The following is an 18,556-nucleotide window of genomic DNA, read 5'->3' on the forward strand; positions in this document are numbered from 1 at the left end:
GTTCTCTGTATTTCCTGAATCTGAATGTTGGCCTGCCTTGCTAGATTGGGGAAGTTCTCCTGGATAATATCTTGCAGAGTGTTTTCCAACTTGGTTCCATTCTCCCCGTCATTTTTAGGTACACCAATCAGACGTAGGTTTGGTCTTTTCACATAGTCCCAAATTTCTTGGAGGGTTTGTTCGTTTCTTTTTATTCTTTTTTCTCTAAACTTCCCTTCTCGCTTCATTTCATTCATTTCATCTTCCATCACTGATACCCTTTCTTCCAGTTGATCACATCGGCTACCGAGGCTTCTGCAATCTTCACGTAGTTCTCAGAACTTAGCTTTCAGCTCCATCAGCTCCTTTAAGCCCTTCTCTTCATTGGTTATTCTAGTTATCCATTCGTCTAATTTTTTTTCAAAGTTTTTAACTTCTTTGCTATTGTTTTGAATTTCCTCCCGTAGCTCGGAGTAGTTTGATCGTCTGAAGCCTTCTTCTCTCAACTCGTCAAAGTCATTCTCCTTCCAGCTTTGTTCCATTGCTGGTGAGGAACTGTGTTCCTTTGGAGGAGGAGAGGTGCTCTGCTTTTTAGAGTTTCCAGTTTTTCTGCTCTGTTTTTTCCCCATCTTTGTGGTTTTATCTACTTTTGGTCTTTGATGATGGTGATGTACAGATGGGTTTTTGGTGTGGATGTCCTTTCTGTTTGTTAGTTTTCCTTCTACCAGACAGGACCCTCAGCTGCAGGTCTGTTGGAGTTTGCTAGAGGTCCACTCCAGACCCTGTTTGGCTGGGTATCAGCAGTGGTGGCCGCAGAACAGTGGGTTTTCGTGAGACCACAAATTCAGCTGTCTGATCGTTCTTCTGGCAGTTTTGTCTCAGAGGAGTACCCGGCCGAGTGAGGTGTCAGTCTGTCCCTACTGGGGGTGCCTCCCCGTTAGGCTGCTTGGGGGTCAGGGACCCACTTTAAGAGGCAGTCTGTCCGTTCTCAGATCTCCAGCTGCGTACTGGGAGAACCACTACTCTCTTCAAAGCTGTCAGACAGGGACATTTAAGTCTGCAGAGGTTCCTGCTGACTTTTTGTTTGTCTGTGCCCTGCCCCGAGAGGTGGAGCCTACAGAGGCAGGCAGGCCTCCTTGAGCTGTGGTGGGCTGCACCCAGTTCGAGCTTCCTGGCTGCTTTGTTTACCTAAGCAAGCCTGGGCAATGGTGGGCACCTCTCCCCCAGCCTGGCTGCTGCCTTGCAGTTTGATCTCAGACTGCTGTGCTAGCAATCAGTGAGACTCTGTGGGCATAGGACCCTCTGAGCCAGATGCGGGACACAATCTCCTGGTGTGCCGTTTTCCAAGCCCGTTGGAAAAGCGCAGTATTAGGGTGGGACTGACCCGATTTTCCAGGTGCCGTCTGTTACCCCTTTCTTTGACTAGGAAAGGGAACTCCCTGACCCCTTGCACTTCCCAAGCGAGGCAATGCCTTGCCCTGCTTCGGCTCACGCACAGTGCGCTGCACCGACTGTCCTGCACCCACTGTTTGGCACTCCCTAGTGAGATGAACCCGGTACCTCAAATGGAAATGCAGAAATCACCCGTCTTCTGTGTCGCTCACGCTGGGAGCTGTAGACCGGAGCTGTTCCTATTTGGCCATCTTGGCTCCACCCCCTATATCCTTATTTTATTATCCCAACTGTTGGAAAGTTTGTCTAGGCATAGAATTTGAGATTGAAAATCAATTTCCTCCAGAATTTCATAGGAATTTCTCTATATCTTCTAGTTGCAATGTCGCTGTAGAGACTTGTGATGTCATTATAATTTCTAATCCTTTGAAGGTAACTTGAACTTTTAAAATTTGTTTATTTGTGCCCCACCCTCCTGAAGCTTTTAGAATATTCTTTTTATCCCTGATATTGTTATCAATTTTTATCTTCTTAATTGTGATGAACACTTTAAAAATTCTTTCCTATAATTTTTTTCTCATCTTATTTTTTGGAACTGGTGTTTTTTTGACATTTGACTTACTGAATCCTCTAATATGACTGTATTTTTCTATTATTGCTCATCCTTTTCAATTTTGATCTCCTTCCAATAAACCTTCTCAGTTTATCCTTCCTGCCTTTTAACTTTAAAAAGTCAACCATATTTTTAGTTTACCATACTCCTACTTAATCCCTAGATCTTCAAATATATGTATGTGTTTTTGTGTTTGGGGGGGTGTAAGTATGCATGCATGCATGTGTGTGTATGTATCATTCATTTTCTTCTGCATCCTCTGAGGAATGCGACTTCTCATTTCTAGCCTAGGGCATTAATTTTAATTTCCCTGAAGTTCTCTTATGCTTTGGCTTTGTCTGTACTTTATCCTGGCTTCTTTTTATCTGTCTATTTTGGTATCTCCATTTTATTTCAGATAATTCTATGAAATCCCTGGTAAACCTCAATTCTCTGTATCAAGCATGAGACAATAAAAATCTACTTGGAAGCGGCCAGGCGTGGTGGTTCACACCTGTAATCCCAGCACTTTGGGAGGCCCAGGAGGGTGGATCACAAGGTCAGGAGATCGAGACCATCCTGGCTAACATGATGAAACCCCATCTCTACTAAAAATACAAAAAATTAGCCGGGCCTGGTGGCGAGTGCCTGTAGTCCCAGCTACTCAGGAGGCTGAGGCAGGAGAATGGCATGAACCTGGGAGGCGGAGGTTGCAGTGAGCTGAGATCACGCCACTGCACTCCAGCCTGGGTGACAGAGTGAGACTCCGTCTCAAAAAAAAATAAAAATAAAAATAAAAATAATAATAATAATAATACTCTACTTGGAAGCTATTTGTGTGTGTGTGTGTGTGTGCATGCACATAATTGTTAATGTCTTTTGTGATTCATTATAGGCCATCCTATAATGATGGCCAGCTGATTGATTCACTGGGTACCATGAATGTCAGTATCTGTTGATCTTAGGGGTGATCATTTTTGTCAAAGACAGATTCTTTAAATCTGACTGGAGTGAGGGTGGAGGATATGAAATCCTATATTCCTGAAGGAGAGGGTGCCTGGGAAGTGAAGTCAGTTGCTGGGGTCTCAACATAAGTATACATAATTTTATTTAATCCTTTTGTTTACATTTCCATGCCTTTACCTTTTGTCTTTCTGATAACCCTAAGTCCAGATTTTCCCTAAAATATGTCCTGGCTTTTGATGCGAGAATGGATAGGCCGGCAGTAAGATAACTCTTGAATTTGGTTCATCCTACCTTCCGTTGGATCTGATGCTCATACTTTCTGAGCCATTCTGGGGTTCTGTGGGAAAATCTGTTTGCGTTACTCTGTCTCCCTCTGCAGGCTTCTCTGGGTCCATCTTCCTTTACTGCTCTGCTACCTGTGTATCATTCTTTCATCTGCCTTCCATACTCATATATTGTGGTCATGGAAGATGGAATTTGAGTTAAGATTTTTTGTTCTTGCCGTCCTGTGGGCAATTTCTTAGTAAATACAGGGCAGAAAACTATTTTATCATCTAGAATACAGAAGTCTTGTAAGTAATCTGTCTTTACTTTCTTGACTCTAAACTTGACTCTAAACTCCATAGCTGTACTCAAGTTCAAGTTTAGTAACAGCAGCATGGCTGTCATTTTCATGTTCCCTACATGAAAATAAACTTTCACCTAAAAATCTTAATAAAGCCTTCTTAGCTTTAGATACGATTGCTTTTTGTCCAACCCTTACCTGATTCCTGGGCTCTTCCTCTAGTCTTTCCATGTACTCCTTCCCCATGCTCTGGCCAAATAGAATTATTCAAAATTATCTGAAATCATGAGGCTATTTCATAGCCCTGTTCCTTTGTAGATGTAATTATTTCTGCATATTCTGCATGGAATGTGCTTTCCCCTTCTTTCTGGTTGTCGAAGCTCATCCTTTTATGTGTCATTTCTCAATCATCATTCTTCTGTAACCTTCATAGTTATGTTTTACTCTTTTTGCTATTTTTATTTAAACTAATTTTCTCTTAAAAATGGAATAAATTGACTTCATAAGGGACCTTTTTTTCTGAAGTTAAGTGGGAGCTATTTTGTGATTTTTACTAAGACGTTAAATTACTTGATCAGATTTGCATTTTAAAGAAATCACTAGCTGTAGTGTATAGAACAGTATAATGCTTAGCCTGCCTGCACTCAGAAACTGTTTATAGGACTGTTAGAGCAATTGGGTGAGAGATGATGAGTAGTGACCCAGGACAATGATAGTAGCAATGAAGGAGTGGAAGGGTCAAGAGATGTTAAGGAGATAAAATTAACAGCATTGGGTCAGAGATTGAACGAGAATGAAAGAAAAATGTAAAAGGAAATTATCAGACTTCACTTTATGTTTACTTTATAATTTACTTGCCTTCATAGACCATCCACTGATCTTATGGGGTAGTCAACTCATTAATATTCACTTTTAAATCAAACTCCAAAGTTGAGATTTTTGAAAAACTTCATACAGTGTCAGCTTTAACCTTGATATGAATATTGAGGTGAACTATCTATACAGACTGCGGTGAACTAGCTAGATGGCGAATGTATTACATATATTGTGATGATATGATGTTACCCAAAACTTTTAATGGATTCAGTTCATAATTGTATCACATGAGCTATTGAGATTTCTAGAAGGCCTGCAAGAGTCATGAGATTGGACTCATTCACAAATCTTTTGGTCATATCCGTTCTGTAACAACTGCAGATCCAGTCTGTGATCAACTTTTCAAAACGTCTAAAAATAGTATGTATTGTGTCTTAATCCCACACTGTCATTTTGCAACCTTCTTTGTCCAATGTTGCCTACCGTTTTTGAATTTTTGAGTCTTAAAACTGTGGTGTACAAAATTATATCTTCGAAAAAATATATAACTTCACCTTTTAAGCCTCTTTCTCTGTATAGTAGGAGAAAATGTATTTCTCTCAATTCAAAGTAACATAATCACTTTCGGTTTAAAACTCAGTGTTTGAGGACCAGGCTCATTCAGTTCCAGATTCTTCCTTTTCTTTCTGCAGTGATAGCCTGGGGAGGGTTGTTGATTGTGGTTACTTATTATCATGGCACCAGGGGTGACACAGCTTGCTCACTGCCATTGCTACCCACCAAGGCTGCTGTCTGATGTGTGCCCAAACGTAGGATGCTTGTCATGCATAACTTTAGTTATTTTAACCTTTCCTCACATCTTCTGTGCCCTTCTTGCTTTTCTGTACCAGCTCTATGCATCCTTCCTGTCCTGATTTCAAGTGCTCTCTAGGATCACTTCTTTCTTCCAGAAAATTCCATATGGCTCTTGGGGGATTAGAAAAAAAAATGTATGCTTTCCTTTACTGTTGTGGTCAATGTTGTACTTTGTGATTCCATTCTCAGGTCCGAATGCTACTTTGAAACTCAGTCCAGAGAGGTAACCTCTTCAGTCTATTCTAGGGCTCCTTTTCCTTCCAGTTCGCTTCTCTATCCTAGTTTTTCTTTTTGTGGGAAAAACACTTACCTCACTGATCACCCTTCCCTAAGATATGATTTCTGGTTGCACTTTATATGCTTAGTCTTTTTCTGCTTTTTAAGATGTAGAAGTCCAGTTATTATCATAGAAACCCTTGGTCTTCAACAGAATTCCTGTTATGGCTTAGAAGAACCTATTTAACTTTACAAAGCCAGTAATTTGAATATACCAGGGAGCAGTGCTTATAGAAATGTAATGCTACTGCTTGAATGTTGAAGGAAAACAGTAATGTTTTAAATAAGTACAGGGTTAAAATTAGCTCAGCTAATATTTTTAAATCCTCTGATTATATTCATAATATTTTCTAATCAGGTTACAGATTAGTGTGTTTTTATTCAAACAGACTTTTAACTTCAATGAAGAGGCAGTCTTTCCCCTGTCACTTCTCCCTACTTCTTCGATTATTTAGGATTCCTTAAAAATAAGTTACTCTATCCCATTGAAACACATCTACCTCTATGTAGTGTATGGAATAACAAAAATAGTTATAATTATTTTTATATAACTGAGTGGTAGGTTACTTATAAAATATTAATCAAATGCTAAAATAAATAATTTTTTAACATGTAGGAGCAGCTTGCTGTGACAGACAAAGATAGTATGTAATACTGTCAGTAGTAAAAAAGAAATCACGAATGTTTAGGACTTCAAGGAAAATCAGAGTAGATCTTTTTCTGATGTTGTTTCTTCATAGCAGGTTCACTGCTCAAAAGAAATATGGTATCATATATGTTGCCTTCTATTTCATCCTTATAGTGAAAAATGAGCACTGTGAGAGAAATATCATAGAGGCAAATGATAAAGCTACAAGGTCATTACAACTTCCTGCAATTTTCCTTAATTAGGTAAACTATATTTGGATGAATATCTACGATTTAAGAGTTTAACAATAATAATGGTTTACAATATTAATAAAATTCTCATGGTTAATGGAAATGTATTTCATATTAAAGCAGTGAGCTACTAATAATATTTAACATGTAGCAAATACATATTTTAAGTGAAAGTCCATATTCCAACATATAAATTCATTAAATCCTCACAATAATTCCATCGGTTGAGGTATTAGTCTGTTTTCACACTGCTATAAAGACATATCTGAGACTGGGTAATTTATAAGGAAAAGAGGTTTAATAGACTCACAGTTCTGCAGGCTCCAAAGGTAGCATGGCTCGGGAGACCTCAGGAAACTTACAGTCACGGTGGAAGGTGAAGGAGAAGCAAGCTCATTTTACGTGGTGGGATCCAGAGGAAGAGAGAGAGCCAAGGGGGATGTGCTACGCACTTTCAAAAAAAACAGATCTCACGAGAACTCTATCAGAACAGCAAGGGGAGAAGTCTGCCCCCAAGATTCAGTCACCTCCCACCAGGCCCCTCCTCCAATACTGGGAATTACAATTCGACATGAGATTTGGGTGGGGACACAGAGCTAAACTGTATCAGTAGGTTATAATATTATTGCCATTTTACAGATGAGAATACCGTGGAATTTAGAGAAAATAAACGTTCAATCAAAGTTTGCATGAATATTAAGTGGCAGAGCAGACATTCTAACAATGTGAATTGTTCCTCAAAGAATACATGCTATTGCATAACAGGCCCAAAAATTCATACTGATAAATGTAAAATATATCATGATACCTTTGATTTTTATCACTTTTAATTATGGTAAATGAATGATTATGCATGCAATTGTACTAGAATTTCTAAGTAGCCCTCTTGTAAATGCAATCTCACTAATTCTTCTGAATTTCTTGAGATAAAATTATTAGATGGGATGATATTTATATTCATCACGTTGAAGTTCATCAAAACTGTTGAAGAAGACTGGCTTCAGATGTCTAGTGATAAATCATATTGGAAGCTTTAGCCAGAACATTCATGATTAAAATCCTCAATGACCCTTTTACAAAAATTACCAAACACTGAATTATGAGTAGTTTGATATTGTTCCCAATTATACCAATTTCTTCACTAAAAAAACTATAATTAATTCATAGCATAAGCCTGCAAAATACGTTACTGCACATTTTGTAACTCATTCAGCTGAAACTAAAAAGTTAAATACTGTGATTATTATTTTTGTGATAATGAACCGAGGGCGATTTTGGAGTTCAAATACAATTTCAGGACCTGATTTCACCATCCTGTTGTATCTATTTAAAGATCACATTCTAATGACAGTTGACAAGATTGTTTGTATTCTCTCTCATCACAGCATTACAGTAAATTTATTGATGAGTTTTAAATACATTTATATACCATGTGTCCTTTGCTTGAAGTCTCCTTAAAGACACAACTCATTTTTCCACCTTTTTATTCAGCTTACACATATACAATTTTGAAAGAGAGAAGTACGTTTGTATATAATATTTTACGATATATTTACATGTTACTTTGTAATTTTTGAAATATTTCACCATCTAGGTTATAATATCCTTTTGGAAGGCACTGGTTTTCCCTCTCTTGTCATTTCCTTGGAGGGTCTCAAGTATCTTTTACGTATGGAAGACACAGCTGTTTATTAGAAGGAACAAATAAAGTGTACAGCAATTATTTTTAAATTTGCATTAAATTTCTTTATATAGTCATTGCTCTCACTGATTGCAGCTGAAGTTAGAACTGTGGCCTGAGCAAAGTTTCAGATATTAGAGATGCTGGACATATCAAAGCCCTTAAGCTTGGGATTCCTCTGGAAGAAATTCTGGATCAAACAAAAAATGATTTGTGAGCTAAAACACAGGTATTACCAACAAGGTACCTTGAGGCCAACTAGCTGGCCTCCCATTTGTTTTCTCACCTAAGTCCCAGGATGAATTTGGATAAAGGCTAAGGAACCATTGACATGCATTTGGAGAATGAAAGTATTCTTATTTTCACTTTCAGTTCATATCATTTTGTTTTTTTATTTAAACAAATATTTGTGCCTAATTAATGTCATCATAAAACAAAACCAATGCAATACAGTTTGATGGAAGTGGTGTCACAGTAGAGACATTACAGGCCTGGATGAGAATATGACAGCCTTAATCTTTTATTTAGATTTCCCTGAGTTCAGATGGCAGACAGATTCACAACACCTGTGAATTTAAAGGCAGGCAGAGTTAGTGATAGGAGTAGTGTCAGAAGCAATTACTACAATTTCTTTAGTTTTCTGATGCCAGCCTTCTCAATTTTCTTAACCTTTGTGAAATTATAACTTTAACAAGTATTTGTTGGAAAGCTATCACAGCAAAATAAAACTAGATGCCATGTGATGATAATAATAGCAAGCATGTTTTTTCATGACTAGCTTTGTGACAGATGCTTTACAAGTGCTGTCTTATTTAGTCTTGGCACAATCCTATAATGTAAGTATTATCTTTCTCCTTGTTTTACAACAAGACTTTTTTTTACAAGAGGAATCTGAAGGTTAAGTAACTTGTCCAGGGTTCCACTGGTAGTAAGTGGTCTCTAGTCAGATCTGTCTGACTCCAGAACTCATTCTCCTCACCCTTGTGAATCCTTTTTCAACCCATGGCCCCACTCTTTGCATATCGACAGATCAGCTCAAGTCTGACTGAACCTGAAGTTTCTACTAGAAGGCCAAAACAATTCTATCATTTAAATGATGTGTTAAGAATGGGAGAGTGCTCAATGTTTTAAATTCTAAACAGTATAAAATCCTTCCAAAAAATATATGATCATACGAATATAATCAAATCTTAACTGAGAAAAATTATTACCAAATAAAAGCATCTACCTAAAAATCATGTATTTGTGTGCCAATTCAGGAGACAGTTATGCAAGTAATTTTTCTTACCCTTCAATATCTTCAACATAGAGATCATGGATATTAATAAAAGGAGATGCAATTTTGCTCTCACATATATTTTTCTTACGCAATGGGGTGCCTCCAATTGTTTACGTCTTTCAAGAAACTTAATCACCACCAGATATGTATTAGTCTTCTGATGCCAGTAGGACTAATTTGTATTTTCTAATAGAAAGGAACACTTTTTCTTCTGTGTTGTAATCTTGTGATATTTAGACCCAAGATTCATTCAGAACACTTAGCAGCCCCATTTCTAGGTTTTTGCCATATAACAATACTAGCATATGAGTTCAGAAAGGTACATATATCAGACTGTCTCTTGCAACTTTAGATATAATAGAAACACATTTAAACAAGTCAAATATCTATCAACTGGGGGATTGATATATATAATGCAATATTAAAAATAGATGAACATACATGAAATGGCTGTTTAAAAAGCTGTTAAAATATTGTTACATATAAATTTGAAACTGCAAAATAATATGTAAAATTTGAGCCAAATTTGGTTAAAAATGTCATCTCGTGTGTGTGTGTGTGTGTGTGTGTGTGTTCTGTGGTATAGTGTGAAGTGGGGTGTACACACAATTCTAGAACTCTTCATACCAAATTATTCAAAAATGGACAGGGTTGAAAGTTGTGGGGAGACTTTCACTTTTTAGTTTCGATAGTTCTGATTTATTATTATTACTTTTTTAAATGTGAATTTGCTTTGTTGGAAATGTTTAAAAAGTTTTTAACATGCTTGGCATTTAGTGTTCATGACTATAAAATGCAACTAACCTTTTCAGCCTAATTTTCCCTAATTTTAGACATTCTGCCTCAATTACAGATTTTGCGGCTGTGTCCTAGATTTCTTTGCCTGTCGGCTTTTCTGTGTGTCATACCCATTGCAAGGAATGTCTTTCTCCTCACTTCTCATGCTTAGGTTCTATGTTATTTCCAGTTCTAATTCCAGTGCTTCTAATAATAATTTTAACAAGCATATTTCTTATTTTCTTTCTTCTATTCTCATTTCAAATATTTCATTTTTCTGTTACATCACATCATAGTCTGCCTTGTAATAAATCCACTAATATATGCATATGTACCACCCATGAAGCTGAAATCTTCATGCTTATTTTTCCCTTACAATTAGTAAGTATTCTGTTCAATTGAAAAAATTAACAGTTTTATTTTTGTAAACTTTTGTAGAGTTTCAGCTTTTCTGTATATCATGATCTGCTGTTGAAGAGACACCTGTGTTCTATGTCAAATTGTCAATTTTGTGCCTTACAATCCACTTCTGAATTCTACATTGTAATTTCTGTGTAATAACTCCATTTGCTGCCTCTATTCTCTCATATAAACGCATTTCAAGAGGCTTAAATGGAAGATGATAATCCAAATAAAATATCTGAGGAAGGTATTTGTAATTATCTCATAAAATGATGCCAAAATCTTGTCACATACAGTATCTCACATGACAAATTCAATAGTCTTCTCAGAGAAACACAATTTTTTATAGTAATGTTTCTATGTAAATCAGTCCAGGTGGGTTTCTTTTACATGAACAGGCAAGATTGTTTTCAAAATGATAGAAACAATAAAGAGAGAGAAAACCCAAACTGATTTGCAACGGGAGTTTCCTCAGTAGTCATCCCGGAGGGAAGTTTTGCTTTGTCACAAGTGACTAGCCCTTAATTTTGAGAGTGAATCATCCCCTTTGAAATGAGAGATAAGTCGGGGAAAGAGCTGTTTAAAAATTACTTTACAACTATTTCCTTTAGAGCTATGACTTCTTAAACTGGAATGTGATCCAGAATAGCTTCCCTTTGAATCCCACATTTGTCTTCAGCATTTTATTGTCTCTCTTTTCCCTCACCCCATCTCACTTTTTCCTTCTCTCTGTTCAACAGATTTACACTGACTGGGCCAACCACTACCTAGCAAAATCGGGCCATAAGCGGCTGATCAAGGACTTGCAACAAGACATTGCAGATGGAGTACTCCTAGCAGAAATCATCCAGATCATTGGTAAGCCCTTCCTTCTGAAAGAAAGCATGAAAGTCTCTGCTCCCATCTCTTTGGAAAAGCACAACTTAAGTTAAGCACCTTACTGAACTGGTCCATGTGTCTCTGAGATTCATGTAGCTCTTCCCTGATTTAATTAAAATGTTTATGTGAGGATGTTTGAAAAAGGCAGTTTGGCCATACTTTTAAATAACTAGAACTGTATCTTTATATACATAAACTTGCTAACCTTTATTGAATCATTTGAATTGAACTGTCAGAAATGAATGCTTTATTAAACCATATGTCTCCCATGTGTGTAGTTCATTAGCTGGAGCAACTCATACACTCTGAGATGCCTTGAAACTGTATCCTGATCCAGCAGGGATAATTGTGAAAGGTTTCATGTCAGCAATCATTTGGCACAGGCTAAAGAATTAGCAGCAACTTCCTTCTCACTCATTTTTTTTTTTTTTTGCCTGATTTGTGCATATAGAATTGGCGGCTGTTAAGTGTGTCTTCTTGTACACTGCTTGGAAGACAGAATATATGTAGCAGGAGCATTTTTGCTTGGTGTTTTTTTTTCCTGTTTTCATGTGTGTGTTTCACTTCATTGCTTAAGCATGTCGTTCTTTTTTTCTCTCTTTTATTTTATCTCTTGGCTTTAGCAAATGAAAAAGTTGAAGATATCAATGGATGTCCTAGAAGTCAGTCTCAGATGGTAAGAATCATATTTATTCTCAATATATAATGCTGATCTTCACTTCCAGAATTAATTGCATTTGTAAATGGATTCTTTTTTCTGCATGTCTTCCTGCTTAAGAAACCATTTGATCCCATTCTCTCATATGTATTTGTGTGGGTTCAATTTAGGCACATCAACATCATTAAGTGACTCCTATATACACATGACATATTTCCAGATGTCTTATTAGATCCTTGACTTTTTTTTGTTCTGCCGTGCTGTATAATTTAATTTAACACTGGTCTTAATGGTAGTAAATTTCATTTCTACTTTTAAGTGGATTATTTCTATCTGAACAACTGACTTAAAGAACAGGCCTTGCCATGTGCATTTTAAAATATATAAATAGTATTTTCTTTGTTCATAACAAAGTCCAATGTAAACACATGGACTCTTCAACACTTCTGGAAATAGTTCTCAAGGCATGCTGCTGTAAGTTTGGTGAGCAGTGACTGATTTTGAGATATGATTCGTAGTCTCTTCCAGAAAGCCTTCAGCCTGGATATCTGCCTCTTTCCTAGCTATCTCTTATCTTTATCAACCAATAAAAACTTAAAGTTTTATAATAAAGTCAAAGAGTAATAAACTACAGAGATAAAAATATGTTTCTTAATTAAAAAGCCACAACTTAGTTTTATAGGAAAACCTGAAATATAAAATGCCTTAACTAAAGTTACGTCAAGCAGATATAATCAGGAATGACAGCCAAAATCCACAAGATGAAGCTTTCTCCAAAACTCTTCAGCACAGAATAGGCATTTTAAATGAATTTAATGAGTTCTTAGTTGTCAGAAACTTGGAAGAATAAAAAAATCTATAAACTTTTAAAATCTACTGACCTACTTTACTTAATGTCAGAAAACTGAAATCCAAAATAATAAACATAATTTATTTTTAAAAGTGATTAACTATCATGTCTATTTTTAAAATAATTGGTCAGATGTGGTGGCTCACACCTGTAATCCCAGCATTTTGGGATGCCAAGGTGGGTGGATGACCTGAGGTCGGGAGTTCGAGACCAGCCTGACCAACATGGGGAAACCCTGTCTCTACTAAAATTACAAAATTAGCCAGATGTGGTGGTGCATGCCTATAATCCCAGCTACTCGGGAGGCTGAGGCAGGAGAATCGCTTGAACCAGCGAGGCGGAGGTTATGGTGAGCCAGGATCATGCCATTGCACTCCAGCCTGGGCAATAAGAGCAAAACTCCGTCTCAAATAAATAAATAAATAAATAAAATAATAAAATCAAACAATAAAATAAATAAATAAAAAATAATTACTTCCAGGACCTATTATAACGTCATGAACTCTGTGTATATGGTTGTGAAAAAAATCACTGTAAAAGAAAGGATTTCTATACAATCCTTCGGTTTTAAGGAAACTTCCTGATCTGATTACTCTAAGTGACTCTGTGGGAATTAATTACAGTTGTTTTCTGAGGTTTTACTGTGAATAAGCCAAATCAGAAGACATTTAGACCTCGATACAGTAATAAGCTGTGTGATGTTGAGAAAAATATGTAACTTCTTTGAGCCTCAGCTTTCTCATCTGTAAAGTGAACCTTAATTAGAATGTGACAATGAGATACGTATGTTATTATGCAATGCAGAATAGTACTGCTACAAACTTTGTAAAGGACACATGCATGGATTAACACCTGTTAAAAGATTTTTAAGGCTTTCAATTAAAAAGCTCAACAGTCCGCTGAAACCATAATTATGTTTCTTAAATCCAACATGGTTGCTTTTGATTTCATTATTTTTACCATGAAGAGGTGTTGAATAATATTAAACATTTTAAGTCTAGAAACTCTCACCTACTTGGCTACCATTCCAATTTGATTCTGGTATTACAGAGAATTCAATAAACAGGGAAGCTTATACTCAGTGATGGAAAAAAAAATTCCAAAGCTCATAACAATGGTTAATAGAGGTGCTGTTTTTACCTATTTATCTGAAACAGCTGCTCCTAGAGAGTCTACAGATCTGTGAAAAGATTTTCTTGAGTTTCAGACTCTGTTAATTTTTTTATTCCTTCTTATTCCTGTTAACTGCAAAATATCATGTTACAGATATTATACAAGTTATGTTGATATTTCCACTTCTGATTAAAACAAAATAGAAAGGCCAAAGTCTGAGAAATGCAAATGCTATCAAAAAGGTAGTTTATTCAGCCAAAAAGCATTAGTTGGAATCATATCAAATATTGACTAAGAATGACTTAGATCCTCATTTCTTTAAGATGTGGTTGAATTTTGAATCTGAAGTTGGCATGCCTTCAATATCTTGATTCAGAAAAATACATATGAAATAAATGTAACTTTTTTGGTTGAATTATTTTTGCCTCTGTTCTTAAGAATTTGTATAAGAACTATTAGTGAATACAAATTCCAGACTTTAATTGAGACAAGAATGAAAAGGAAATAGAATTATGATAGCATGACTAGGCTTATGAATTTCATGTATCTACTCCAAACAGGATGCTGCCTGTTCCTTGATTGCATAACACTGGGAGATGCTACATTAGTAAGAGTGAGTGGAATACTTGCTCACAGGACTACTTTGGCCACCTCTTTTTGTATACCTGGTCTCTTGTGGCCTTTGGTTGCTGTTGGTGCTTAATAACAAAAGATAAAGTAAAATTAGGTCTGCTACTATTTTTAATCACAAATTGTTTTTATTTAAATGTTAAACTTGCTACCCTTTATTGAATCATTTTAAGCCTTTAAGAATAGAAGATCCCTTTTGTTGTATGAATCTACAATGTATTGATAAATTTCCATAGTAGCCAGGTAATTCACATGTAATCAATATTTACTGAGCACTGAGTACAAGGTGTAACAACATTTGAATGAACTACACTTGAGAATTGGAGGAGCAAATGTTTAGAAAAATAACAGCAACAGTTACATAGGCGAGAACAAAAAGGACTGAGAATGGAGTAAGTTTGGTGTATTCCACAAACAAATAGAAGAGCACTGTGGATTAGGCACAAGGAGAGTTGTTTGAAGGGAACAAGGAAGCCTGATAGCGTAGGGCCAAAGTAAGGAGTTGGTATGGTATTCTAACTCAGGGAGACTTTGGAAGACTTTTAAAGCTGGGCTGTGGTATGATCCAATATAAATATTTTTAAAGATCACCCTAGATGCTTTATGGGGATTATAAAGTAAGTAAGTGTTGGTGTCCAGTTGAATGTGGGCAATGGAGAGTACAGGGAGCTTAAAATGACCCCAATGTTTTAGCCTGAATGGGTAAGTAATTACCATTAAACAAGATGATTATTATAGAAGCAGAAAAAAATTTCTTAAAAAGGTGTGGGGGGGAGGTGATGAATTCATATTTTAACATGTAGAACTTGATGTATCTATTAAAACATCAATTTGGAGGAAACTTAAGGCTATTAAACATGTGTTTCTGAAGGTCAGAAAATAATATTGGTTAGAATATACTGAAAAAAGAGGTACTATTTGAAACCATGGACAAGAATGGAATCTTACAGGAGGTCTGCATAAAGTCACAGGAGAAGAAACCTGAGGTTTTTCACACTAGGAAATATAAATATTTATGTGATAGAGGTATCGGAGTCAGGAAAGGGAAAGGATGTTGACAGAGTGAGACTATCTTTGAGGAACAGAATCACAGATGTGGACTGCTAATCCTTAGGGAAGATGCAGTAGCTGAAGCTCTAATATGTGGACTACCCCAGCAAGTCAGGGCAAAGTAAGATGAGCAGAATGTGTAACATGCCGTCAAATGTTATGCAACTAAATAGCTGGTATACTGGAATGTGGTATTTATTTTTGGTAATTGGATAGGCATTGATTACCTGTATGTGAACATCTTCTGTAGAGTGATAACGTGTTAAGAAGTAACTAAGAAGTGCCGATATCCATTGAGTCATGAATAATTTTTCTAAGAGTGTCCTGTTAAGACACTGTTAGAGAAGAAAAAAAAATAAATAGCTTAAGAAGATAGAGTTGAGGGGAGTTTTTGCAAGGGGGGGAGAAAGCAGAGAAGGAGGAAGCAGTAGAGGGAAAGGAAAGGGTTCAGAGGAATGAAGTGGTAAGTAACTATACCAAGTCCTAAAGGAAGTAGAAGAGGAGGAAATTTTAGTCTGTGTGGAAGATTTGATATTGGAAAACAGTAGGGATACATTTGTTTCTGTATCGTGTCATAAAAGGTTATGATGGGGTGAAGATACTGATACCGAAAAAAGTATGTATGTAACATATTTGTATAAACACAAATCTCTACATAGTAGCTACCACTGAAAGGATTGTGGCCGGAACAGGGAAGAAACACATAAATAGAGGCAAGTTATTTGAAGGTTTCTAGTTCTGTGGGGTATAATGCACTATATTATTCTGCTTTTACAACTTACATAAGTGTTATATGTATTATTTTGTGTACATCAAGTATACTCAATAATTTCAAAGTAGAAAAGAAAGTATATTAAATAGAAACTAGAGGAATTTAAATTAATATAACAACTTCAGAATTTTAGATAATATTAATGTGCTTTCTTTTCATGTGATTTTCTAATGGTTTAATGGTTACTTTATTTATTTATTATTATTATTATTTTTTGAGATGGAGTCTCGCTCTGTCGCCCAAGCTGGAGTACAATGGTGTGATCTTGACTCATTGCAACCTCTGCCTCCCTGATTCAAGCAATTCTCCCTGCCTCAGCCTCCCGAGTAGCTGGGATTACAGGTGCCCACCAGCACGCCTGGCTAATTTTTTTTAATTTTTTAAATTTTTAGTAGAGACAGGTTTCGCCATGTTGGCCAGGCTGGTTTCAAACTCCTGACCTCAGGTGATCCACCCATCTCGGCCTCCCAAAGTACCAGGATTACAGGCATGAGCCACCACGCCTGGCCATGGATACCTTATAATAAAGAAAAATTCACCATATATATATATATATATATATATGGTGTATATATACACATATATGTACATATATATACATATATATAATTATAGCACTATGACTCAGAGGAGTGGAATATTGCTATATATATACATATATATGTGTGTGTATATATATGTATGTGTGTGTGTGCGCGCGTGCACGTGCACCTTATAAAGAAAATTTAACTCTCTCTATATAATATGTGTATGTGTGTGGATATATATAATACAGGTATATATAATCCCAACAATAATTCTTTTGAATAGCATAGTCCAAAGAGCACATATTTAAGAAAAGTATGAATTTGTCCTTTTAGCACTTTATTAGTATAATTACTGAGATATTGTGGTTCATATTTATCTTGAGTTTCAAAGTCATGGCTATTTTTCTTTGATGAGCTTGAGACTAAACTGGTCCTGGAAAACAGAACTTCGTTTGTTGGAGCTTAGTCAACACTAAATTTAACCTTATCCAAAGATGAAGTTACTAATGTGGATGGCACCTGTTGAGTAATTCCTAGGTGGGCGGCATCAGGATTCAAAATATATACTGCATGTCCCAACTTTGGTGAGCTTACATGAGGAAATAAAGTAGTAAACTATAAATACCAGGAATGTCCCAAATGCCCAGCAAATTAAAAATAGCAAAAATATGTCCAACATTTACTTAGAATGCAGAGACACAAGTGCAAGTTTCTTAGACAAAAATGTTAGACATGTAGGGTAAAAGTTGTTTCAAAGACATTAAAAAAATTTTTTTAAATAGACCATTATATTTAAGGATCTTCAAAAATGCACAAAAGAATGAGGACATCTGATTATGTGAAATAGTTACAAACCAAGTATTAGACTATGTAAGAAGCTAAGGATCTGGCAAATGTATTTCACAGCTTGTCCTTCCTCTTTCTTGGCTCTATTTTGTTGTAATAGCTCAATTGTTTTCCAGCCACAACCTTCAACCTAAGTTTTTAGTATAACATATATGTTGTTTACAATTTGCTAATATGAATATTTTTGGCTTCTTATTCCTTTTTAACTCCTAGTAGCTGGAACATTAGATTTAAGTCTTTCCTGCCTATCTGATTCCATGTCCCATAGGGTTATGGCTCCCAGAATCATTACTGTTATGGAATTCACATCTTTATCCCATTTGGGATAGAAATTTCTTGATCCTATTTCTATTGTTTATATTTATCTGGAAAGTGAAACTATTCTTAATAGTAAAAAAAAGCCCATGCTTTTATCAGTAGCCTGTCCTTTAAAGTTTTATTTTTTTCAGCTACTGCTTGCAATCACTCTTCTTTTAAAGGATTTCTTTTTTTTTTTTTTTTTAGGTAAGATAAGAAGTTGAGGTTCTTAACCAAATAGGGAAGAGACAAAATACTGGAATGCTCTTAAAGGTTTAATAAAATCTTATATATGGCACACTGCAAAATTGTAGCACTATGACTCAGAGGAGTGGAATATTGCTAAGTTAGTCCAGTCACATGATCCCTTGACTTTGAAAATATTCATCTTCTGGAATGGCTAGAAAAAGATAGCTTAATGAAGACAAATGCTTTACTACAAATAGAGTTCTGATCTATAAAGAAATACTAAATG

The 18,556-nt window shown here is 36.0% G+C and overlaps 1 protein-coding gene across 3 annotated transcripts in view; it reads left to right on the forward strand.

Annotated features, from left to right (window-relative positions):
• The window catches only part of NAV3 (neuron navigator 3), a 395,528-nt gene that overhangs the window by 108,783 nt on the left and 268,189 nt on the right, over nucleotides 1–18,556 (forward strand). For all 3 annotated transcript variants that reach the window (XM_032170807.2, XM_032170808.2, XM_058425703.1), the window contains exons 2-3: nucleotides 11,200–11,317; nucleotides 11,962–12,014. In XM_032170807.2, coding sequence (XP_032026698.1) covers nucleotides 11,200–11,317; nucleotides 11,962–12,014 — 171 coding nt within the window. The remainder of the gene's footprint in view (nucleotides 1–11,199; nucleotides 11,318–11,961; nucleotides 12,015–18,556) is intronic.

Source organism: Hylobates moloch, unplaced genomic scaffold (assembly GCF_009828535.3).
Source record: "Hylobates moloch isolate HMO894 unplaced genomic scaffold, HMol_V3 SCAFFOLD_12, whole genome shotgun sequence".
Classification (NCBI taxonomy): Eukaryota; Metazoa; Chordata; class Mammalia; order Primates; family Hylobatidae; genus Hylobates; species Hylobates moloch.